General features: G+C 40.7%; 2 protein-coding genes across 6 annotated transcripts in view; both read right to left on the minus strand.

The window, feature by feature from the left end:
- The window catches only part of strip2 (striatin interacting protein 2), a 29730-nt gene extending 28034 nt beyond the window's left edge, over nt 1–1696 (minus strand). For 4 of the 5 annotated variants that reach the window (XM_028570864.1, XM_028570863.1, XM_028570862.1 and 1 more), the window contains exon 1: nt 1411–1473. In XM_028570864.1, coding sequence (XP_028426665.1) covers nt 1411–1440 — 30 coding nt within the window. In that variant the 5' untranslated portion in view covers nt 1441–1473. Of the gene's footprint in view, nt 1–1410; nt 1474–1500 lie in introns of those variants that run through there. The other variant, XM_028570861.1, reaches the window with a different exon arrangement.
- Nucleotides 1697–6357: 4661 nt separating this feature from the next.
- The window catches only part of ahcyl2b (adenosylhomocysteinase like 2b), a 41184-nt gene continuing 21702 nt past the window's right edge, over nt 6358–25839 (minus strand). The window contains exons 2-17 of the mRNA XM_028571148.1: nt 18960–19068; nt 13294–13437; nt 12743–12843; nt 12469–12571; nt 12280–12374; nt 11710–11816; nt 11041–11157; nt 10855–10918; nt 9901–9989; nt 9737–9807; nt 9318–9412; nt 8653–8751; nt 7645–7713; nt 7413–7491; nt 6576–6696; nt 6358–6387 (exon numbers count right to left, since the gene is read on the minus strand). Coding sequence (XP_028426949.1) covers nt 6381–6387; nt 6576–6696; nt 7413–7491; nt 7645–7713; nt 8653–8751; nt 9318–9412; nt 9737–9807; nt 9901–9989; nt 10855–10918; nt 11041–11157; nt 11710–11816; nt 12280–12374; nt 12469–12571; nt 12743–12843; nt 13294–13437; nt 18960–19068 — 1470 coding nt within the window. The 3' untranslated portion in view covers nt 6358–6380. The remainder of the gene's footprint in view (nt 6388–6575; nt 6697–7412; nt 7492–7644; nt 7714–8652; nt 8752–9317; nt 9413–9736; nt 9808–9900; nt 9990–10854; nt 10919–11040; nt 11158–11709; nt 11817–12279; nt 12375–12468; nt 12572–12742; nt 12844–13293; nt 13438–18959; nt 19069–25839) is intronic.

Here is a 25839-nt window from a genome sequence, read left to right on the forward strand (position 1 = left end):
CCAACCCTCCCGTCCCAGAATCCATCGGCTGTGAGATGAATATGCTCCAATTCCCTCAAAACCATTCAATCTGCTCATTCTCAAACAAACGCATGTCAGGGGCGAGTGGATTTTTGGCCTGGACGACAGCTTTGATTGCATAACTTCTGAGCAACCCAGCAATGTAAACACATATTTTTCTCATTTTTTCACGAGGGAATGAATTATAGCTGCATAGCACTTAAAGGGAGGCATTGTCAGACTGAACATGAGGCATGCTGCTTTCATGTTGAAGGAAGCAGAGTAGATTTACTGGTCCATAACATATTTCAGAAGGTGGCAGCAAACACTCTTAAAATCATATCAAATCTGTTGGTAAACTGGTGTGTCTCAGCCTCTATGATCGGATGAAAGGAAATCTTATCAGGTTGCAGCCCACAATTATTTTCATTTACGATCAAGCTAGCATCTTTATTAATTGTATTCAGTTCTTATTTTAAGCTATATGGCAAACATATGATGGTCCCAGCTTCTCAAATGTGAGGATTTGCTGCTTTTCTTTATCATATATGATATTAAATTGGATCTTTTATGTTTGGACTGCTGGTCTGATAAAATGAGCAATATGTCACTTTGGGCTCTGAGGTAATGGGCATTTTTCACAATTTTCCATAATGTCAAGGATAAAATGATTAATAGATGAATCTAGAAAATTATTTGAAGATTAGTTGCTGCCCTAAATTCAAGTATAGTAACTGTTTTTAAAGAAACAAATAATCCTCTTAAAAAGATCAATGTCGATCCCATTACCAGAAGTCAAGTCTTAAGTTGGTCAATTAATTTACTTGACAGCAAACCCATTTATAATGATATGACGTGAAGCCTTAACCTGCACGTTTACTATTAGTAGGCTACTTGACGAATGACTTTAAACTAGATTTTGAAAATGTATTTGATTTGAGTCAACAAAACAATAAACTGAAGGACGCAAGCCAATGTCAACTATCAAGGATAAGGACATTTTAATTCATGGGATCATTACCACAAGAGAATACAAATTCATACCAATGTTTGGTAGTGGTGGTGTGGTCCTGACAGGAGCAGTCACATTTCACAACCTTCATTCTACACGTTGGAATGGGCACCACTGTAGGATTACTGCTGGGTTATTTATAGGAGCCGGTTGCCAAAATAACACCTCGGTGTCTGTCTGTCAGCCAAGACATGGACTCACGGCATGGAAAGGACATTCAGCTGGTCTGAAAGCTCCCCAGCACGCGCACGCACGCGCGCGCGCGCGCACGCACACACACACACACACACACACACACACACACACACACACACACACACACACCCCCTCTAGTGCGCTCCATATAGGCTACCATAAGCGGTAGCAGCCGACTGTACCCAAACGCATCTCCAATTTACCTCCGACTCCTCCTGCTGAACCTTGAACATAGCTTTCCCTTTCGGCCTCTGTCTGTCGCCGTTATCGTTAAGATTATTAATGATTGGTACCTCCATGTCCTCCGCCTGCATCTTTCTCGGTCGTTGCAGCTTACTTCCTCCTCCGCGGGTAGTGCATATCGGTCCGGTGGAGAGCTGTGTGTGACTGCACCGCACCGGGAGCAGCACCGGCTCTTCAGCCCAAGTTGAGGATCTCCTCCTCCTCCTCCTGTCTGTTTGGTTCGATGTCGCTATGCGCCCCGAGCGGGCGGGGTTAGAGAGTCAACAGCAGAGAGGAGCACAGCGGACCACAATAAAAGTCAAATGAGGTGGTTACCATACACAGGGCCAGTGCACTAATGCAGAGAGATGGTGGTTAGAGATGCTGAAGAACTAATACACCTCATATCAAAATAAGAGCCTTTACTGGAGGTGCAGTCAAGGTCTGTAAATTAATGTTAAAATTACAAACACTGGATAAACAATGCCTACATGCATTGTTTCCTGTAAATCCCTTTTATTTGTGAAGGCAACTCCACCACTAACAGTGAAAACTACAGAGTCCATTACAGAATGCAAAGACATTGAATGGCTATTGTTGAAAAAAAAAGGGGTAAATTAGCTTTTTTACATTTTTTGTAGCTCTTGCAAATGGTAGCCTACATGATGTTTTTCTACCAAATAGCCCTTTTCTATAGCATAGTAATTTTCATTTGCAAAACTGGTGTCAGAAAGTCATATTGTGGTCTTAACTCACCTTTGACCAGTTAAGACCACAATGGTTACTGTGTTTTGTCTTGGGCAGCACAGTTGGCTCCAGATGCCGGTAGAAAAATATTAACCACCAAAATGTACCAGCTTCGGCCGATGGATGATGTTTCCCAGCAGCTGTGTCAAACTGAATTACCAATAACAAGATTTTCTCCTTGGTAATAAAATGGATAGTGATACGAAGTGTTGTCAGGGGTCCAGATCAGTTTATGTGTCTGCCTCCTAATTTCTGTGGACCGCACCCCTCCCACACCCCCACTTCACCTCCTGTCCCCCTCCATTCAGAGGAGCAAGTGAATTATTGATATGTGGAGGTGGGGGTTGGTGTGGAGGTTGCCAAACACTCCTACCTACCAACACACCCAAACCCCTTACTGTGAAAAAACACTTAAGATGACATGATTGGATTTGCACTTAACTACTGGCGGAACGTGACCACATGGCAGGGCAGCCAGGGACAAGTTTATGATTAAATACAATTAAATTAAAAATGATTCACTGAATCCATTTAGGCTCAAGTCTGACAAAGCTATAAGTGCAAACCAATAGGACATCAATAAGGAAGGAAATAGTTGTATTTCATAGATGAAATATTAACTTCAAAGGAGTATTCCAGCGATTTAATAGATCACTTTCAAAAAGTTGGTTGTGGGTCAAGCTCCAAAATTGCTGGATCCTACAATTACACCAATAATACACAAGCCCCCAGTTTCTGACGCAGGCTTTCCGTTATAATTAACTCAAGCCCAAGATGAAATAACCCTGGTGACATCATCTGGGTTTTTACCTCAGACTTAAGATAGCTCCTCCAGATCTACTGTAGACATTGTAGAATTATTTTTGACAGGCTCACATGAGGACATTGAGCTTGTGTATTATTGGTGTAATGAAGCTTTTGAAGGATTTTGTTTTAAATAACGAGAAAGAAATATTCCCTTAAAATGCAGCGTTTAAAATTGAATGGGATCTTGCTTTGAACGAGGAAATCATCCTTTCTCAAACTGAAAATACTTTTATCTAAATATCAAAATAGGTCAAACCTAGTTTTAAATCAGTGCACAGTCAATCTTTGAATTATAGTTTGGATTGTTGCAAATTATATCTTCTATTATGTGTCCAACTTTCCATTTAATCCTGTGGTGCTGAGTTGTGTGTCAAGAATAAAGGATCGCAGCCAGCAGAGATGTCCCTGTCTGATCACTGAGGCTCACATGAGATCACTGTGGCTCGGACAGACCTCAGCAGCTGCACACATGGGCTCCCCTTCCCCCAACACACATTAACACAACTACTCAGAAATCTATACACTATGAAAACAGACTGGAACAACACACATCAAACACCTACATGAGTAAGTGGGTGCATTGAAAAGGAGTCAAATCAAGGAGATGCACACAAAGTGGTTACAATTTCACATCTTTATTCATTAAGATTACAGAATTTAAATTATTGCTCATATTCTATCATTATCACTTGCAATATTTAAACAGAATTTTTTATTTTTTTCCTTTATTAGACAATTTAAAACATCCTTTGAGAATTCTGCCAGTTTGCACTGTATGAGGATTTACAACAATAAATACAGGAGTGGATTCGTCTTTTATCTTCCTAGACTTTTAAAGGTTGTCATATCTGTATATAGTATGTATATACATATATGATGCTGGTGTCCTTCCCCGCCCACCCGTCTGTTGGTCAGCTTACAGCTGACAAAACAAAAAAATGGTTTCTCCCCCTAACTCACAGACTAGGATCCTGAGGCAGCTGTTAATGAAGCAACCATGGCCTACAAAAAAAGGATGTGTACCATCACAGAAAGACATTTAGACACACACACACACACACACACACACACACAGGTCATCATGGGCATACACTAGGTTAATGAGCGGTTCCTATGCACCTTTAAAGTTTCAATTTATTTAGACTTTAATTTGCTTTTACCAAATTTAAAAAGGAATAGTTTGACATTTTGGGAAATGCCGCTTTTTTGACTCTTTTCGAGACTTGCATGAGAAGATAGATGCCACTCTCCTGTCCGTACGCTAAATATGTAGCTGGGGCTGGCAGCAGGTTAGCTTAGCTTAGTATAAAGACCGGAAGCAAGGGGGAAACAGCTAAATGTCAAAATATTCCTTAGACCTAGACTTTGGTTGGTATTGTATATTATGTAATATTACTCATGTCACACAACAAAATTGCATGAATTTATGCATATTTGCATTCTGAATTTGCCAACGTATTAGTAAACAAAAGCTTTTGTGCTATTTAATCTGGAAAAAGATCAAATTTATTGTTTTTAAAAAAGGTACAGTCAATTGTCAGAGCTGGATATTGAGCTGCAGTTTGTATGTTCAAGCATTTGATCTCTCCTAGAGAGTAGAGCTGGCAGCGTCCCCCAGCAGGTCAGCAGGGAATCTGATTGGTTCAGGTGCAGAGCCGGTATAGTGTGTGTGTGTGTGTGTGTGTGTGTGTGTGTGTGTGTGTGTGTGTGTGTGTGTGTGTGTGTGTGTGTGTGTGTGATATACTTGGTTGGCTGTCAGGTGAAATGACGGTCAGGATTTTCTAACGTCCACCAGCTCAGCTGGGGATGAGCTGCCGAGGATGACGACTGTGCAGCTCATTATACCGCTAGAATCTAAGCCTTCCAAGTAGAATAGAAGAAAATGAAATGAATCAGGGATAGCACGCCAAGTTTGGAGATCTTTACAAAAAAGGTGAAAAATCCCTTAACAGGCAAACACACATGCAGTTGCAGAGAAGGTAAATGTGCTTCTTGGATAAAAAAATGAATACATTACATTTTATTTTTTAAACAGAACCCACAGAGATTTGTGAGTACCAAAGAGTTGTGGTGTGTATGGTTAAGTACAGTAAATCTTAACAGCACCAAACTTTTCAGTGAGGACATGATTGAAGATATCTGTTTTAAGTACCGGCCAGGCAGCAACTTGCTGCTCATTTGGTATCTCTGTAAATATTTTTTGTCACAGTATTCAAAGTGAGGGTTTAAGTAAATTTATTACAATTATCATTAGAACATTTAAATTGCTTATCTTTATAACATATGTTGATTTTTTTTCTTCCCAAAAGTAATGATATTAGATGGCGCAGGAGAGAGAAAGATAGAAAAATCTTAAATTTCAATATAAATATCTAAATATACAGTATACTCCTTGTAATGATCTGACAACCTGCCATGCTTCTAATACAGTATAAGTCATTCTTGTTAAAAGGAAAAGACAAAATGAAAAGCTTAGCTCTCACTAGCTTGAAATACTTTTCATTACTTCAACCCTGGCGCCATGTGAGCCGCTGGAAGCTGAGAAAGAAGCAGCCAATGAGATGGTTTCACTGTGGCTTTGAGTGACAGGTCAGAAGAACCAGTCACCATCCAGTAATTCTAAGAAGAAAGTTATGACAAACTACAGGCTGATCCGTAGGGACAGAACGCATAAAAAATGTTTAAAAACAGGTGAATCTCAATGAAACGAGCAAATAAAAGACATGATATGATTGGACCCTGAGATCCCGCCTAACCCCCGCCCACTAGGTCTAACCCCGCCCTCTCAACATTACACAAGAGAAAAACAAAAACATAATCACACGGTAGAAAAGAAAAGACAACAAAAAAAGGACAGGAAAAAGTGTCAGTCTAAATCTTCATTCACACAGATTTGTTTTGTTTTTTTAAATAAAGTTTATATATATATATATATATATATATATATATATATAGCATCAATAATTTCATACATAATAGTTAAACAATAAAAGATCTGTCAATGGGAAAGGAGGATTTACATTTAACTTGACAAACAAATTAGCGTAAAGAGAAAGAGATAATGGCGGTAAAATGACGAGCGGAAGTAAAATATCTTCCGAGAGAAGACGTCCGGGAGCTAGCTAATGGCGAATGGCAGGAGCAGCTCCACAGAGTTAGAGTTAATGTTATCATTATTGTTGTTGAATGTGAATAAATAAAACGGCTGCTATTAGCCAAGGGATAGCCCCCGCCCCCCCCGCCCAGGCTCAGTCAGAGTCCCCCCCCCCCCAAATATAAAGCAGGTGTGTTGACTGTTCTGTCCATCCTTCCTTCCGTTCTCATTCTCCTTATCCCTCTATGCGTATATGCCATTCTGGGAGTATTTGTATTTCTTGAGGCCAACCCTGACACTGGTTTAATACCTTAAAGGAGAAAAAGAGAAAGAACGCAAGTTAGGATGATGCTTTCTGTACATAAAAGGTGTTGCTACAACCTGCAAAACAAATCCTAACCCTATACATGCAGGACTCAAACGTTACAGTTTCTTTCTTTACATGATTAGCTCTCGAACCACCGACAGGCCTGTAAAAATAAGACCGGGTTTCCATACCTATAGTAGTTTGGCTTAAAGGGCCCGTTCTTGTTTAAGCCCAGATACTTGGCCTGCTCATCACTCAGCTCTGTAAGATGTGCGTCAAATGTAGGAAGATGTAGGCTGGCCACATACTCATCTAGGAGGGCAAGAGAGAGAGGAGAAACACGTTAACATTCATCAGGCGTCTGCGGTTGATTAATCATTCAAATGAGAAAAAGAAAGAGGGAGGCTCTAGGATTTACCATCTCTCAATCGCTTTCTTCCTCTTTGTGCTGAACTGCTTTCCTCTCCTCATCCATGTTTGTGTCTACGTCCTCTCTTTCCTAACCTCAGCCCTTCCTTTCAACGCTTCCTTCTTTCTCTCCATCATAATCTCTCTGTCAGTGTGTGCTGTGGTGGCAGCAGCAGTCACTGACAGGGTGACCTACATTTGGCTCCCTGTTTTTTTTTTACTCGCCGACTCACCCACCGAGGGAAAGCTAAGAGATGTGACGGGCAATGCTGCAGACATGCTGTGGGCTGTATGCACGCACACGACTCATTCGACTGTGAATGATAAGCTATCAGGGAGACAACTCTGGACTCAACAGATGAGACCGACCGTGTTGTCTATAGAGATTGATGAAAAATGCCTGCAGCCTCTCCAATGGGGCGAACACAAACTCTCTGTAATCACTTCCTGCTTGGTGGCCACTTAAGTACCAAACAAGGTTATTTTGTATCTCCCTGGCCTCATATCTCACCGCGTTTGTGTTCTCCAAAAAGAATTTCATACTTCTATTTTGTGTGTTTTTGTATTCACGCATTCAGCGGCTTTATTCCCTCAACAAATTCTGAACTGACAAATCTTACCCATCTTCTTGGGCAGCAGGTAAACATCCTGTTTGTAGCGTCCCTCTGGGGCATTGTACAGCTCTATCAGAGCCAGCGCCTGGGAAGAGAGACACACAATAACGTTTTGCCTCGAACGCTTTATAAGAAATAAACAGAAACAAAGTGAGAGCAATGCAGAACATGTAAAATAATAAAAAACCTAATCACGTACAACAATGTAATTGAGACAGAAACTGATCCGCCATTTTACCTGGGTGGTGGCGGTGATGGAGAGCACGAAGGTCGGCACAGTGGAGCAGCTGAGGTTCAACAGACGACCCTGTAGAGGAAGCCAAAGCAACGCAAGGCTCAGAGTACACAGGACAAGGGAACAAAGTGTCAGGATGTGCGGACTGGGTGAGATGATGTATGTTAGAAAAAAATAAATCTATTTCAGGTCCTGTACAAATATTTTCAACAACCTTGCTTTTTGAAATCTCTTCTGCCACGGTTTGTTTTCTCTTGTCTTCATTCTGACAGTTACTGCTGTGCAACTTCTATTTAGAAAGATCACGTTTTGCCCAAAATACTAAACTATTGCTGCTGTCTGAGATGCTGCTTTGCAGTGAGTGAATGTGAGATCCCAAGGGTTGCAGAAAATGAGGTAGTTAGTATGTAAAACTGAAACACTGCAGCTCGGAGGGAAGGGGGAACAGAGAAAGGTTGTATTTTGTTGTTCCAAGATGAAAAGCAGAATGAAAACTGCAAATATTACATTACATGTCATTTAGCTGATGTCTTGCTCAGGGACACATTGGTTGATGTATTGTAGTGGGAACTGAACCCAGATCTCCCACACCAAAGGCACGTGTCATATCCACTGCGCTATCATCCACCCGACCAAATAAGGTTTTAATGTGCACGACTCATCACAACCCAAACCTTGAAATCACGCCAATACTCCGTTAAGATGATGTGTTTTTAATTTTGATTTCAGCTTTAGTTTCGTTATTGTGCCGTTTACCTTCAGTACTGCACACAAAGGGCCGCCTCTCTCTCTCTCTCTCTCTCTCTCTCTCTCTCATATAAATGTATGAGTATATCGCATTACAATGTAAAACTAAGTTATGAAAACAAAGAGGAATGAAAAGGTATCCCCTTTTTAAACTTTTAAACTCTGAGACGCTCTCATTCTGTCACGGATTGTAACAAACACACGTCTTTTATCCACATAGTCTTAACCTGCAGTGTACATATGCAGGGTTGTGTGCGTGTGTACCTCAGCCAGCAGCACTATCCTCTTGCCATCCGGCCAGATGACGTGGTCCACCTGAGAGCGCACTCTCTCCCAGGTCAGCTCAGGAGTCCTCAGGCTTGCCTACAGAACGAGCACAACATCATTTGTTTTTGCTTATTTCTGTTGGGCTGAGCTGTCACACATATATCATCATGGGCCAGAAGTTGACTCAGTGTGGTTGGTCTTTTCCAGGACTGAAGAACTTTAAAAAGGTGAGTCACAACTTCCTCTCATGTCTGAACTACTTCCTTGATTGTTGTCTTCTTGCTTGTTGCTCTCTTATTGTTGCCGTTTATGCTGTGATTTTATTGTCACTGCAAGACACTCTGCATTAGCACGAGTAAAACCTTAACGTCTTGTTTACTTCAGAACTAAGCTGTTCTAACAATGACATAAAAGCAGTGGGGTAATAACCTTTATTAAGGCATTATAAAGTAGTAAAATATGTTAATAGTTAACTGATTTATCAGCTACACTGCCCAGAGGGGTAAAACTAAGTTTAACTTTGTTTTAGACTCATTGTTATGGTTTGATGGCTCGTTTCTGTATCGCCGATTCTTGATTATTGTTTTAATCTTCATGTCTCCTGGTTTGTTATTCGCTATTATTTTGGTTACTTCACGAGTTAACACAAGCTGGTAACTGACCACATCGATCTCTGTGTTGGAGTGTCCCATGTTGCAGACAATGCAGCCGTTCTTCATGCGGTCGAGGTATTCTCTCACCACCACGTTCTTATTGCCTAAAAGGAGGAAGAGAGAGAGAGAAGAGAAAGAAATATGGGGACAATTGCACAAAGAGCAAGAGGTTAAAACAGTAAGAAAGCAAAAATGTGAGATCAGATAGACACAAAGAAGAGAGTAGAGTGTTAAGCCACCTACACATGATTAGAGGTGTTGAAATTAATCAAATAATCGATGCATCGAATCGTGGACATGGACGAACGAACACGGGCTAAATTGCATGTTCCTTATACATTTTCAACTTTGCCTGCCAAACGTGAATGAGAGATCCTTTCTAATGGAGACAGAGAAAATACAGAGAGAGAGACAGTGGCTGAACCAACCTGTGCAGGTGATGACGATGTCCACTTGTCTGATGACTTCATTCAGTTTCACCAGCCTGAAGCCGTCCATGCTGTGATTGGGGGAAATAGAACAAAGAACATAAGACTAATGCAATGTCAACCCCGGCAGTGAGGCATCATTTGCTCAACAAGCCGAGTCTTACCAGGCCTGCAGGGCACAGATTGGGTCGATCTCTGTGACGTAGACGATGGAGCCCATTGCTTTGAGAGCAGCACAGCAGCCTTTTCCCACCTGAGGATGATAGACATGAGATATTATCATACAGTAGAACGGTAGGTTTCATTCATCATCATCATTTGTCCATAATTATTTAGCCGTTGTGACTTCCCTGCTTGTTTTGCTAGTTTTAAAGCACTCTCAATCACAGAAGCAACAGGTGGTGTTCTGTTGGTATGTTACTGGTTGTTTGTTTATTTTATCATGTGTTTTATCTTCACTTATAAAAGAACAAATGATATATTGTTTTTCGAATTAGATGAATTATTCCAATATTTCCCACATACCCCCTGATAACTGAAAAAGTGGTTGAAGGTTTACATTTATTTGCGTGCGTATATATATATATATATATATATATATATATATATATATATATATATATATATATATATATATATATATATATATATATATATATATATATATATATATATAGAGAGAGAGAGAGAGAGAGAGAGAGAGAGAGAGAGAGAGAGAGAGAGAGAGAGACAAGGAATAGGATAGCAAACCATGTGCCCTCATTTATAATGAACATTTGATCAAAATATGGGACGCAAATAAGTTCTAACAAAAGCTGGCAACAGCAGCTAGCTTCTGCTACAGTCAGTGAGGATTTTCTACACATGACTGGATATATTAATAAAGTTGTTTCAAGACAACCTTTTTGTATACTGAATTGTGTAACCACATTTGCAATTCCCTGACTTGCTTTGGTGCCTTAAAAAGGAGGGAAAGGATCATCTTACTTGTCTTCTAACCTACGTCCCTCCAATTTCACAAGTGGAATTATTTTAGCTTTAATGGGATTTCACCTGACTTGTATTTCACTTATTAGGTCTCTCTTGTGTACAAGATGGCAGGAAAATGTCGGCCTTACCTCTCCATATCCGCACACCACCACCTGTTTGCCTCCAAACATGACATCAGTGGTCCTCTTCAGGCTGAGGACAGAAACACAATTATTTCAGGTGGGTGGAATTGCCCTGCAACATTAAATGCTCAAACAACAATCATGTTCGGTTTTCTAATCCCTAATGAGGTTAAACAGGAGACTGTTTCATACCCGTCTAAGATGGACTCCCTGCAGCAGTAGAGGTTGTCAAACTTCTGCTTAGTCACAGAGTCGTTGACGTTCATGGCTGGAACACACAGCTTTCCTGCCTTGGACAGCTGGTACAACCTACATACAGACACACAGACACACAGACACACACACACACACACACACACATTAAAACCGATGTTAAATGTGAGATAGGCTCAGTGACACAAAATAAAATACAACAAAAAAACATAATTTTTAATGTTAAGTGTTCAGTTTGGAATCACCAGTCATATATAAAGGACATCATACAATAATTTGTTATTATTTATCACTAAATAATAAACCAATATTAAAACAGTTCTACTTAACATTCTACTCTCACAGTATATACACAGCAATGCTTTAATTGTGTAGTCACAGTGCACTGTTAATGGTGGTAAAATGTTCACCACTAGATGGCAATGTTACCACACCCAGAAACTATAGAAACTGTGTGTGTGTGTGTGTGTGTGTGTGTGTGTGTGTGTGTGTGTGTGTGTGTGTGTGTGTGTGTGTGTGTGTGTGTGTGTGAGTGTGTCTGACTTGTATATTCTCTCATTGAAAATACTTTGTGGTTTTAATTGACTACCAACAACATTGCTTAAGACAACTACAAAGGCAAGAGAGGATGAGAGTTGTGAGTCCCACCTGTGCACACCGGTAACACTCTCCTCTACAATGCCCTTAATCTTCTTGAACATGTTGGGGTATTTTTTATAGATCCAGTGAGTCAGGTCTCCACCGTCATCCAAGATCTGACAGACAATGGGGGGGAGAGAGAGAGAGAGAGAGAGAGAGAGACAAAAACGGCAAAAGACAGACAAAGAACGAAAAAAAAATTCTTAATACCTGAAATTGACTCTTAAACTTGTAGATTATCTGCAGGGTCAGTTAACAAATCAGTAAACAAGTGTTTTATCTTAAACATTCAAAAGAAGGAAATTGGTCTAACCACATCTATATCTAAATCCATGAAAAGATTTGAATATCTTATTTCTGCAGTTCTATCCTGCATGTCTAACAAATGTTATGGTTGAAAAAAAAAAAAAAAACCCATTATCCTTCCTGTAATCCTACCCAGTGTAAAAACAGATTCATTGCATTTGAAAAAGATCTAGTTGTCTGGTGAAAAAAGCAGCACCACCAACCGGGATTTTAGGATGGGAAGAAAAAGAAAAGATGATTAAGTAAGCTTCATTTAGAATGTAGGTGTGCTACCATGTTGGGTTGCCAGCCTTCCACGTTGACACAGCGATCGATGCACCACCAGAAGTCGTCCTCTGACTCACCCTTCCATGCAAACACACTGAAACCTAGAAAGAGACAGGAAGCATGTTACACATAGACAGAAAGGTTTTATGAAATGAAAGACAAAGAAGAAAAGGGCAGACAAACTTCCAGTCTCACCTCCCTCTGCCAGGGCAGCTGCCACTTCATTCTGGGTGGAGTAGATGTTGCAGGCTGCCCATCTGCACTGAGCTCCCAAAGCTGACAGAGTCTCCATCAGCACCTGAGGAGATGAGGGTCAATTTGGACTTTTTGTTGTAGCTGCTGCAGTAAAACTGTCTGATGTGTGGGCTGTGTGTGTGTGTGTGTGTGTGTGTGTGTGTGTGTGTGTGTGTGTGTGTGTGTGTGTGTGTGTGTGTGTGTGTTTGTGTGTGTGTGTTGCATTCCTACTCACAGCAGTCTGGGCAGTGATGTGGGTGCAGCCCACCACCTTGGCACCGGCGAGGGGTTTCTCCCCCTGGGCTCGCTTCCTCAGAGCCATCAGGGCGGGCATCTCTGAAAGAGACGCACAAACCGAACACATAAGTGGATAATCAGCTGGATGGTTAAGGAATTCCCATCATTTAATCCTTCTAATACTTCATCACTAATCCATGGACTCATCCAGCTGAAGGAGTTACTGATGCTAAGGGTGTGTGTATGTGTATGTGTGTATGTGTGTGAGACAGAGAGAACATAGCCTGCAGTGCTCAGCTGAGGCTCTCTATGTTCTGTGAGGTAATTAATGGATTATGTGAATAATATGTTGGTTCTTAAATGGTGTTCTCATTTGCAGTGGCATGGAACATATGGTCACTCAGCAATGTGGAGGAGGCAGCACCACACCCCCTTTTACTGCGGTTACTACAGTTAAAACTTGCACTACATTTGGATGGCAATTTGGCAAACCACTGACTCTTAAGTTTGCCCTTATTTTAAGTGAACAGTGGCAGTCGTTTGGCTTACCTTGCTCTGCGATCTCAATCTCTCTGCGGCCAAAGTCGGCCTGTTTGATGTTTTTGATGCAAAAGTCTCCGTTGCCCTTAGAGTTCTTCTGCTGTTTGTCCCGAGGAGACGTCTCATCGTCAGAGCTGTCCGTGTAGGACGCCGCTGAAAAAGAAACGTGCAGAAAGACGTCAGTACTGTCAGTATGGGTGCCATACTGAAGAAGGAGGTTTTGTTGCAATATACTCTGGTCTACACTATGCCTCTCCGCTATCAGAATCAAAAACGTGCACAGACTGTAATAAATTGTTACAGAAGCCTGCTCGTACCCAAAACAAGGATATTCACAATGCAGATGACTTCTGACCTCCACAACATTCTGACTATGGTCTGTGTTTATGCCCGCCTTTGGCTGTCCACATTATGCTGTCCACATGTTTCCAATTACAACAGTAAAACATGTTTGATTATAAATCTCCATGAGGCAGAGGTGGAGAGGACTATTGATAAGTTTGGACATGTGTCATCTGAAAGAAAAAATGCATAAAAGTCTTGTAAGTGCTTAAGCAGGATTTCACTGAACTGTTTGTACAAAGTAGCCTGTTTTTCTGCTAGTGGACCACTGTCAACAGTCAAGAGAGGACTCAACACATGGCTCAGCAAAACCTGTGGTCTGAAGGGGATCAATTCAATTGTTAACGCCAATCTGTTCTGGGGAAGCAGGCATCTTTTTGGAGCAGTTAAAGCACTGATAAGACCATTTTTGTGTGTAACACCCATCGGGCCAGGCCTAAGATGATGCACCCTGACACACAGCAGCCTCAGCGCCACAGAAAACATCACAGCCTCAATGTCTTTACCAAACTAAGATGAGAGATAAAGGGACTACATGTAATGTTAATGGTTGCCACTAAGCTGCACTGTCGCATCTCAAATCACCGCCATTCAGATCAACACAAAGCAAATATGTCTGCCGTCAGTGCAGACAGGAGAGAAGATGGCCAGGACAGACAGGACCCTTGCCCCGAAATACATTTTTGATCTGCTGCTCCGTTATGAAGCGTCCAAACCTCTCAGGTTGTCTTGCCAGTTTGTACGCCACCACATAATCTGGAACAAATTCCCAGAGAATTTTAAGTCTGCTCCAACTCAGTTTTTCTAAAATCAGGGCTTAAAACTTTTCTGTTTGCCACTGCATCTTATTAACTTTAACGTTGCTTCATATCTTGCACTGCACTATAGGCTGAACTGTAATTTCTATTCTACCGTCTTTATTCTAGTTCATGTTATTTTAATCTTCTGTTTAACTTTGTTTTAATCCTTTAGTCTTTTTATACTGCCTTGTGCTCTTTTTAGATCTTGTCTTAATGCCTTTATGTTTTATGTATAGCACTTTGAATAAGGCAAGGCAATTTTATTTCTATGTACCTTTCAACAACAAGGCAATTCAGAGTGTTAAGGTTTTAAAGTGCAGAACAAACAATTGTGCCTTTGGTTTCTTCACTGAGAATAAAGCCTGCATTTTTACCAACCCAGCTATTTGACTTTGGCAGGCCACAGATTCTGCACGGCACCACGTTTAATTGATTATAAAGCTGTCTGCAAAACCCTCTGAAACACTCCAGCCTCTTCACAATACAAGACTGCAGTACTACACACAGCACAAATGTGCTTTAACACTACAGAATAAAAGAAACCGGTCAGAGAGGTATCAGTGCACCTCTGGGAGATATAAACAATAGTGCCCACAGTATACAGCCGCATACTTAGTAATGAGATGCCTCCATGTCTGGCACCAGCACTGTGTGGTTCCTGACTGTGCTGCAAGCTGACTCACTACACAGATGCGGTCCCCTCTTGTCTAGAGCAGGAACACTATTACCATTATCACTCCTACCACCCTTCCAAAAACACTGGGTACCTCACCAGCACTGTAACAATACTGGAGTTAAAGAACATGCTGTACTGTGCCAGGAGGGGAAAGGCTTTAAAAAAAAAAAAGGTAATAATCCATGAGTCTACCATTTTCTTTTGAAATCTGCCATCCGTACTGACAGGAAGAAAGGGTGGGAGAGAGTGGGAGCCGTGGAGATCTTATGGGTCATGAAGGTGGATGTACTGATACTTGCAACGGATACTGGGACAAAGCCAAAGACATTTGTACTGGTAAACAAAAAGTCTTCAACATTCACACACAAGGATTTTAGATACCGCCAATAGTTAAAAAAGATATAATCAACATATCCCACAACTCAAACTTCATATTCTTATTTTTAAAGTATCAGTCACTACTAAGACCGTTATTACAGATTCTTTTTTTTTTTTTTAAATGTAAGGCTTTGTTGTGCATTAAAAGAGTACTCCATCAGTTTCTTTGCACTAGCTTTGTATAACATTGTCAGACTCACAATAGACTTTAAAAACTTGTTTTCACGCATTCTTCTGCTTATGAAAACTCATTCCTACATTACCCACGATGCAATTTGACCACCAGGAGTTCAGATCGGAGATTCAGTTGTGTTATGCTAGTAGACTAAAGCCGCTAGCTTCATATAGAGATTAGGGAGCAGGCTACAGAGGTCTGGTAAGCTCACTTCTTTCTAACTTGTAGTCTTCAACCCCAGAGTCGCATCATTTGTGGCCATTTATCAGATTTATCAAATCCGCACTTCAGTCACATCCACAGCAAACCTGAAACGGCACATTGAACGGATTGGATATGAAGATGAAATCTGACGCATAGTTTCAGTGTTACAACTGATAAAATAATTGCTGTCTGTGGTTGTATATGGGCTGTGGCAATAATTTGAAAAATAATAGCTCGCAGCAACATATGGAAAAAAAGAACTATGATCTAGTTCATTTTTGGAAGTATGAACTTAGTTCAAAATTTTGAAGTATGAACTATGAACTGATCTAGTTAATTTTAAAATTTGTGAACTGAACTTTGAACTAGTTCATGTAGAAAGTGAACTTTCCCAACACTGCAAGTTTCCCCTTTGAGTGTCATGTCATGACAATGATTTTGGTTGTATGAATCTACAACTCTTATTTCCATCTGCATTATTTAACAACATGTTAGAATCAGAGAACTCCATAAAAATGTCTTTTTATAACAACAATTAACACAAAGATGTGGATTTCTTATTTTTCTTATATTTCCTTACAAAATACTGACATGGTGAAGTTATTACAAGCGGATTCATTAATGCGTTTCTGCTAGGAGTTTACAGACTTGGTCCACCACCTGAAGAGGAACCCTTATTAAACATGATCTAAGCTACAACAAAGTGGTCTTGGGAAAAGTACTACTGGTGTGTTCAGCTTTTCCTCAGCACTGTGGGAACCATCAGTGAAATAAGAGGCACTCTGCTGAGGGAATTATGGGAGAAGACAGGGAATCAGCACAGACGTGGGAGAAAAAAAAAAAAAAAAAAAAAGAGCACAAAACAGTTCAAAAGGGGAGAAAACAGTGTTGCACATGTTTCTGAAAATAACCTTAATATTGGCAGCAGTGACATCATTAACTCAATTTAAAATTGCTGCCGTTTGCTAAGAATCCAACAGGACAGGCAAAAGTGAGCTTGTCAAAGCAATGAGTAAAATAAATGCAGATTAAGTGCTCTCATCACTATCTCACTATGTCAGAAAACAATCCCGTTCATTACTTTAGTCATGATCTGGCAGCCTCAGGCTGGAGAGGAAGGTTCTTGGAAGGGCGAGTGTTTTAATGATCTGGTTGCAGGAGGGAAGTGAATAAATGCTGAGGAGAGAAGCGCAGAAAAGTGAAGAGAAAGAATGTAGAACACAAGATGTGTGTTTCAGGGGAATTGGAACCAATTCAAATCTCACTTTAGAAAGGGTCCCTGCATCGAGTGTGACAATTTTGATCTAGAGCTGAAAAAGCGAAAGCTGAATTTTTAACAAAACATTAAAATATATAAGATTCAAGCAGTAAGACTGGTGCCGTGGGGTTAAACAGGCTCTTGCAGACTCCCTGCTCAGAAATGTACATTAATTACATCAAACGTAAGGATCAAAACAGGGGCAGAAGTACTATACGATTGTATGTAATGAATAATAAATTATTAGTAATAATAAAACTTCTTCTTTCTTCTATATGAAAGAACACTAACATATACCCCCCTCTGTGATTTGTTTACTTTATATTTTAGGTAGTAGCTAAGGTTCTTTTTTCCCTAAAGAAACAAAACAAACAAACAAACAAACAAACAATCTCAGGGTTTTTTCCCCCCAATGGGCCCAGGTCAGTCTTCTTAAGCCAAGCCGTGATGACATGCACTTCACAGCAAGGTGTAGCTGCGCCAAGCCGTGCCGCTGTGGTCCTGCTCCTGTAGCAGGGCCAACCATGGCCAACGCGCGACTGTCTCCTCCCCTTAGCGGTGTCCTCAGTAGGTAAGCTCCAGTGTGTGTGCGTGCTGGAGACTAGAGAGAAAACGGTTTTAAGAAGTCTCTGTGTTCAGCTCCCAGTATTTTTGTAGCTTCGACCTGAAAATCTGGGTTTTGGTTTCCACTGGCGAAACAGCGGGATGCTTTTATTGTGAAGACACCATAGAAAATGCAACGTCTTTGTCACCAAGTTAGCAGATCATCATTGGTGGTGTTATTCTTCAATAAAAAACACGTCTAATCAACCAGATAAAGGCATATTGTGCACTATATGGTCAGTGGATCGGTTTTAAATATTGAGGAGGGAGCAATAGTACAAACAGCCACAGTGAGCAGAAAAGGAGCAGGTGACAGTCTCTTACCGTCTGTGGTTTCAAAATGTTTCATCCTTTCTCAGTAAGAGTACTGAATACTTAGAATGTTTTAGCACTGCTGACCTGAGGGCCCCATTACAGCTATCCACCAATACTGACTGAAAGTCCATTTGTCGTCCATCTGTTTGTCTATCATTTGTTGCCACTAGAGCTAAGCGGTACAGATTAATTCATCATGTTAATGGTGTCATTGGAAGATCTATGGCCTGGTGAATGACCCTGACACACAGCAGGAGCTCTAAAAGCAGAGTTTTTGGAAATGTTTATACGCTGCTGCTTAAGCTCCTTCAAGTTTAAAAGGCTCTTTGAGTGGTGATGACAAGAGGGCAAAAGATTAAGAGAGAGCAGGGAAGGGGCAGAAAAGGAACAGGATTATTCATATCAGACTGTGCTCACTCATTTTGATGCTGTCCTACTATTTGTCAATACTAAAGCCAGAACTTTTTTTCCGGTCTTTGCCTTATGTTAGGAATAGTTTGACATTTTGTGAAATACAGTACTCTTATCCACTGTCCTCAGGGTGACGACAAGACTTCATGAAATCACTGTGCCCTGCCAAGAAACAGTCCAGCACTCAACCAACCAGTTTCAAACCCCCCCCACCTGCAGCTAATCCTCTAACACAGAGCCCACAGTTTCACATGAACAGCAGCGTCAGAGTGTGAGAATGCAAGCCAAAGAGACAATGACAGAGTTGAGCTGGAAAAAAAAAAGTGCAACCTAAAGGAAACAGACAAGGTCACCAACTACTCTTTCAGGTGAAACACTTGCGATATCTTTGGGGTCATAAAAAAAAAAAAAAAAAAAACGTAAGGGAAACATGTCACATTCACTGCCGTGTCTGATAAGCAGCGGGCTATTGACATTGAGCAATAGGAAGGGAGTGTGTTTGTGTGCGTCTACCTGAGCTGTAGCTGTCTGTGGAGGACTGGGAGATGGAGCGGGACAGGGAGCGCCGGCCGATCTTGGAGGGGCGCTTGTTGAACTCCTGCTTCTGGTCCGCGAACTGGATCTGCTGGTGGGAAGACAAAGGGGACAGAGATCAGAACTCGATACAGATTGTACCAGTGAATTCATGAGGATCACATTAACAACTTATTTTTTGTCATAACTCATTTTCAAGTGGGAACATATAAGGTATATCTTGCTTTATGGAAATGAGCACCAGGCTTAGTACAGTTCAAGCATACACTTTCGTAACCTTAATTAGGGTTATGATGACACTTGGAAATTCAAGAGCCAAACCTTAAGAGGAATCTTGGACTGTATCTGTAATGACTCCATTTCTTTTTAAGTCAGGTCATGTTGGCTTTGCGCAAGGACTGCAGACTACAAAATGTATTTTGTTCTTAGAAATATAAGAAAAGACTCATAATAAAAAGGAGAGACAGAACAAGTGCACTGCTGTCGGAAAGAGACCAGCTCTGAGTTCACTATGACTTTAAAAAGATAATGGAAACAATGGGGGCTATTATCAACCAGCGACAAGGCCACACAGCTGACACAAGGTACAACAGTTCACCCTGGGTCTGTCTGTGAAATAGCAGTTTAGACATCAACTGTAGTCAGGCCACAAACTGACAATGATTCTATCGCTTTGTTAATCTTTTCCTTATTACAGAGTCAATAACTCGGTGCATCATAATTCATGTACTGATATTAAGAGAGTATTAATAGCTGACTTATTCCTACCATAAAACCACTCAACAAGAACAAAACATGTTAGGTGGGATGTGTGTAGCGAAGCATGAAAACAACATGAAATGTTCTTTCATCTCTGACTGAGAAAAGTGCTTGAATGACGCCCACAAATCACAGCAAATCCTTCAGTCAAGAAATGTATTGGGATGTGAGAGAGTTGGCCGATGCAACGGCCCTCCGACGGAGGTGGTGAAAAGCTTTAATCATTTGATGAAGAGAAGCAGAACGAGTGTCAGTCGTCATTTCATTTCAATTCTTTTTCATTGTCCTCGAGTACAAAACAAGCAACTATTTTCATGTTTTTAAATCAGAGATTTTACTAAATTTTTGACATTCAGACACATCTTTTGTGTGTGTATGCACATCAGATACCAGGAATCTGTGTGTACATATTCAGATCCTTTACTTAAGTAAAAGTACAAATACCACATTGTAAACTTAAAAACTATGAATATATATATATATACACATATATATATATATATATATATATATATATATATATATATATATATATGAATATATATATATAATATACATATATATATATATATATATATACATATATATATATATATATATATATATATATATATATATATATATATATATATATATATATATATATATATATATATATATATATATATATATATATATTATTATTACTCATGCATTAAAGTAAAATCAATAATGTAGAAGCTGTCAAATAACTGTAGTGAAGTAAAAATTACAATATTTCCCTCTGACATGTAGTGGAGTAGAAGTAAAGTAAAGTAAAGTACAAGTACCTCAAATTTTCCACCCCTGCTCCTTCATGTGCCAAGGGATGGAGCTGCTGTCCAATCACAAAGAACATTGAGTCCTCATAACCAGAGGTGTTAGGTCGACACGTGAAATCATCAACAGTTTTTCTAGTTTCTGTACCATTAGTTTAACTCTCTCAGTTCAGTAATCTCTTTTCTTAAGTAGTGCGGTGTCCCATGGCTATAATGCAGCCTGGAGCATCAACACCTTTCCAACCAGGCACGGAGAGGTCCATAATGGAACATCACAGCTCTCTGGCTACATCCACACTATTACGTTTTAATTTTTAAACAGCGGTTTGAAACAAAAATGATCTCCGTCCACACAAGCGCTTTAGCTTTATAGCAGAACTGATCTTCGTCCAAATTAACGTGTCGGACAACGCACATCACATGACCATTTGCATACACTGGGCATGCACTTGCCAGTGTAAACGGGAAGCAGACTGTCTAATGTTATTCTGCAGTTAAAAAAAAATCATGGATGTATAAGTCGAAAATAATCAACAATCAACCCTAACGCATAGAGACAAGCCAGGAAACCATTTCCCAATACTGAAATTGTTGAAATCCAATGCAAACAAATGTACCATTTGCTTACTTTCACTTCCAATATCAGCCAACTGTTGGCTATTGAGTTTTTTTTCCTTTCAGCTTCATCCAGATCCTGATGTTCTAAACCTCCAGAAACTAATGTCAGGGCATCACCTTTGCATCTATTCGGTCCTTTCTTCTTACCTTTTTCACACAGGGCTCACTGCTTTCCCCATTCTTTTTTATCTTCAGCATTGCGACATATGTGTGGGGGTGTGCAAAAGTTGGGGGGTGCCTCGTCAAGGTCTGATCATTTCATAGGCTGCCTCTTCCCCCTCTGCCTCTTTTTAGCCTCCGCTTTCCTGCAATCCAGCCCAAACTGATCCAACCATGTGCCGGCAAACACAATGCAATGAATTGTTTCCCCATTTCCTTTTTATTTTCCCTGAAAAATCCCTCCCTCTCTCCTACCTCTGTATTCTTGTTTAATTGTTGATTGTTCAAGAGATTGGGGTCCCTGAAAACCAAAGCTAAACTTTGCCTCTGCTGACCCGAGGCAGTTATGATGTGCAATTTAAGGACTGAGTATTGAAAAAGTGATAGAAAACTGAATACTAAATGTATTGCTCAAAATCTAGGGTGGGACTCTATTGAATTAATACAATGTAACCCAAATTGGTGCACAAAAAAAAAAAAATTAAAGACTTTCTATCCAAAAGCTTCCAGAGTCCTTGCCAATGATGCAGAATGTAACCCCCTAAATAAACTAAATGACCAAAGCATAATATAACACAAGTTAGAGGAAGATTAACTAAGAATAAATTGATGTGTATATAGTACTGTAGGATAAAACTCATTTTAGGAGTGTAGCTGAATGTACCAATAACCCTGCCCCCTATAACAGGCTATAATAGTGCTGTTGGTCTCTCCAGGTTTATCAGATGGAGGTTAGATGAGGGGCTTTAGAAACTCAGAGTTGCACTGAAGGATTGAGGGCCATTTTGGGAGCTCAGGAGGAGGGGATACAGGAGCTTAGGACACGTTTTTGGACAAGATTATCACCCTCAGAACAGGAGGTACTGCCAGAGAAAAATCACACCGTTGTTTGCTTCTTGTTCTCACTCTTTGGGTCTTTCTCAAAGTATTACTCTGTATATTACATGCAAATCTATACAGTATATCTATGTATCTATGTATCTATGTATCTATCTATCTATCTATCTATCTATCTATCTATCTATCTAAAACTTGTAATAACATTCTGTAGCTGGTCCCTGGCAAGCAAAAAAACAAAATATCCAGAATTATTAATATAAAACATAAATGAGCAATAGACGCAAGAACAAATCATGCTGCAGATTTCTGTAATTATTCACCATACTATTACTTATAACAGGCCATACAATCTTGTCAAAGAAATCTATATATTTTAACTTGCTGCAATGAGACTTTACAATTTATTTCAAGGCAGTGAATGAGCCGATGTTCTTAGCCTCAGCCGCTTACAATCGCCCGCCGGCCAAATGCTGGTCAGCTGTTCCTGCAGCTTACTACCCTGCTCGGAGTCTTTCTGTATCTGTGAATGAAGTGTGTCCTATTATGAGCGGTCACATACTGATATGATAAAAAAAAAAAAAAAAGATAATTACTAGACTAGATGTGTTAATCAAGTCTGGGTGACCTGTGCTCACATAAATGTGACGTCACGGTAACCTGACACGACACAACCACACAGAGAGACTCGTTATGTCTTATGTTGCATCCACCGAGGACAACTAATGATGACAGCAACACTCTTCTCTTGTACTAGTACACTCAATAGGTCTACATGACTCAGCAACCCTTGAAAAAAAGCTTTTTCCAAAACCCTGGCTGCTATTTTGGAAAAGTCATTATGGGGAGTTCATTCAATCGGTCTAAAATTTAGAGCGCAGCGGAGGAAAGAAATGTCATTATGACATCCAAAAACCTCTAGTTACAACATCACTGGGTTTGATTTTCTTTCATCTATTATTTTACATTGAAAACTCTGAGGCAAATACTCCAAGAGAAAAGAAATATATACATATTGGGCTGAATAAACAATTATCGGTTTTCATGCCAAATCAACTACAGGACTAGACTCTCTCTCTGCCCTTCTTTTTCCATTTCTGCGACATTTACGGTCTTCCACCGTCCATCAGCCTCTCTAACCTCGCGGTGCACTCCTTGCATTATGGATGGTGACTGATTGGGAACCTAATGACATGATGTGAATTATGAAAGTTAACTCAATATTGAGACACCGGGGAGCTCACCCAAGACTGCCACCTTCCACTCACTGGTGTGTGTATGAGTTCCACAATTACATTGGACAGCGGCGAACCAAGTGGTGGAATTGCGAAAACGTGGTCACCTACTGGTGGAAAACGCGGCAGCAGTGACGAGGATCCACTTTCCACATAGCAGAGGGGATGTGGGATGCTGGGAGTGAAGCCAAGTGTAGGCAATCTCACTGAGGTGGACTGTGATGGTTGGCAAGGATGACTTGGACAAAATGTTCAACACTTGTTTTTGACACTCGTAGCCCTGTACAAATAACATGTGCACAACACAGATAACAGTTTCTAATAAATAAATCCTTTTCAAACATGGTGCTCTTTTGCCACATACTAGTACTCCAACAGTGCCAAAAACAAAAATAAAATGTCCTGTTTAGTGAAAATTAAGTAAATACACAGACTCAGCAGACTCTCCCCTAATAAGGACACCGCAAACAGATTTATATAAGGTGAAAAAAAGATCCCACGCGTTAAGCACCTGGCCAGGTAATAAAGTGGCTTAATTGTAAATAACACAAGCTTAAAAGAAACGTGCGTATTTGCTTTAGGTGACAAGATCGATACCACTCTCATCTGTCGGTTAAACACAAACACAGGGATATCCTAAATACCAAATAATCTAAATCCTCGCCCCTGACATAACACCCCCCTCACCCCCCACCCTCTAACTGAACACAGTCAAAAAGCAAGCTTGCTAAACGCCACTGGATCTGCGGCACAGGGCAGAGCAGAGACAACGGCTTGGTGAAACAACAGAAAGCCTTCTGGGCGAGAGACAAGGAAAACAAACTGGCACAGATGTACTGTAGCAGCAACTTTTAGGAGATATGATAGCGTACGGTTTCCACAGCCATTTATGCAGAAGCAGCTCATCCTGCTGAACTGGCAAAATTTGATTTGATAAATTGATGTACGCAGATAGAAGTTCATTTTTAAGCGTCTACTAACACAGTTTGTCATCATTTGTAACTTACACTATGAAGACATATTTTATACTATTACCACTTTGGTTTACTCATATAATAAGGAATTGTTTATTTACCAGCCCTCACTTATGGGTGGCTGCAAAATAAAGTGTTAAGTGGGATTTATGCTTCTGTGGGGGCTCTACGCAGAGCTTACACCGTAGCCTATGTGAGTGGCCCGAAGTTTATACTTGTGCACTGGTGTTTGCATTGTTCTAGCGTTTAAGAGAATAGCAGACCTGGCATTTGTGTGTGTGTGCGTGCGTGGGGAGTGTGTGAAACAAAGTGTCTCCCCTGTGCCTTCTGACCACGGTCAGAAAGCTGTAGCAAGAAAAGTTAATCCTCTCATTTATTTCATGTTGTTCACGGAGAAGGAGAAGCCGGAAAATGAGTACGAGGAATTGCAACGCTACCAAGCCATGGCTAGGTGGACCAATCACAGTTGCCTTGACGTGTAGTTACATTTTTGGAGAGGTAGACGTCACTAGAGTTTAGATTCTCTGCCCGATCCGGAGCCCAAACCGACCATCGGGCCGACATTTCCCGCCACTATCCTCGGGCCCGGCCCTTGATCAAGCATTTGTGTTTTTTTAATCATTACTTTATTAGCCTAATTGGGTAGGGAGAAAGCTATGCCATAATCATGCGCAGAGTCTCCTCCACTCGCACGCATCACACCGGGCCTGCTGGGCTGTATGGTGTAGCTTAAGCACAACATGGAGCTTGAACTTTGAGCAAGTTTGGAGGAAAGTCGGAGGTATGGAACCATTTTAAACAAGTCGTGGGCAGTGACAACATATGTGTTGGCTTTGTCGAGTGCATTAGGACTAAGTGCGGCACACTGCTTGACTATGACAGCAAAAAAAACGGGGACTTCCAACGATGAACAGACACATGAAGCAGACTTGCCATGGCAGAAAAGATGATAGTCAGCCTTCAATGTCCTCTTTTTACTTCTCCAACTAAACCCCTTCTAAACAGATTTCTGCAGTTCAAACAACTCGGAATTGTAGTTGAGAACGTCAGTTATAAACGGCCCACGTATTAAAAAACTGTCGGGTTTAAAGCGGGCTCGGGCTCATGATTCCAGTTAATGTGTCGGGCCGGGCCAGGCACAACATGCACGGGCTCGGGTAGGGTCGGCCTCCAGTGTTTTCATGCCCTGAGTAGCACCACCATGAATACTCAGATACCTTGATGTGCTTAGATTCTCTGCTCCTCTCCATCGTCTTGAGACCCATTTCCTTTCCAGCCAAATTCAATATTTATAGGGATGCAACCGCTTCAGTGACAAACACAAAAGTGCTCACTGCTTGTGCACACTGTACTGTCACTAAGAGGAAGACAGAACAAAATATGAACTACAGACGCTGTAGCAAAAACAATGCAAAGGTGGGCGGATTCGGTTACAGGTAGGCTTGGGTTGGCGTCTGAAACTTGAATCTCGTATGGCGAA

The sequence above is a fragment of the Perca flavescens genome, chromosome 23 (assembly GCF_004354835.1).
Source record: "Perca flavescens isolate YP-PL-M2 chromosome 23, PFLA_1.0, whole genome shotgun sequence".
Classification (NCBI taxonomy): domain Eukaryota; kingdom Metazoa; phylum Chordata; class Actinopteri; order Perciformes; family Percidae; genus Perca; species Perca flavescens.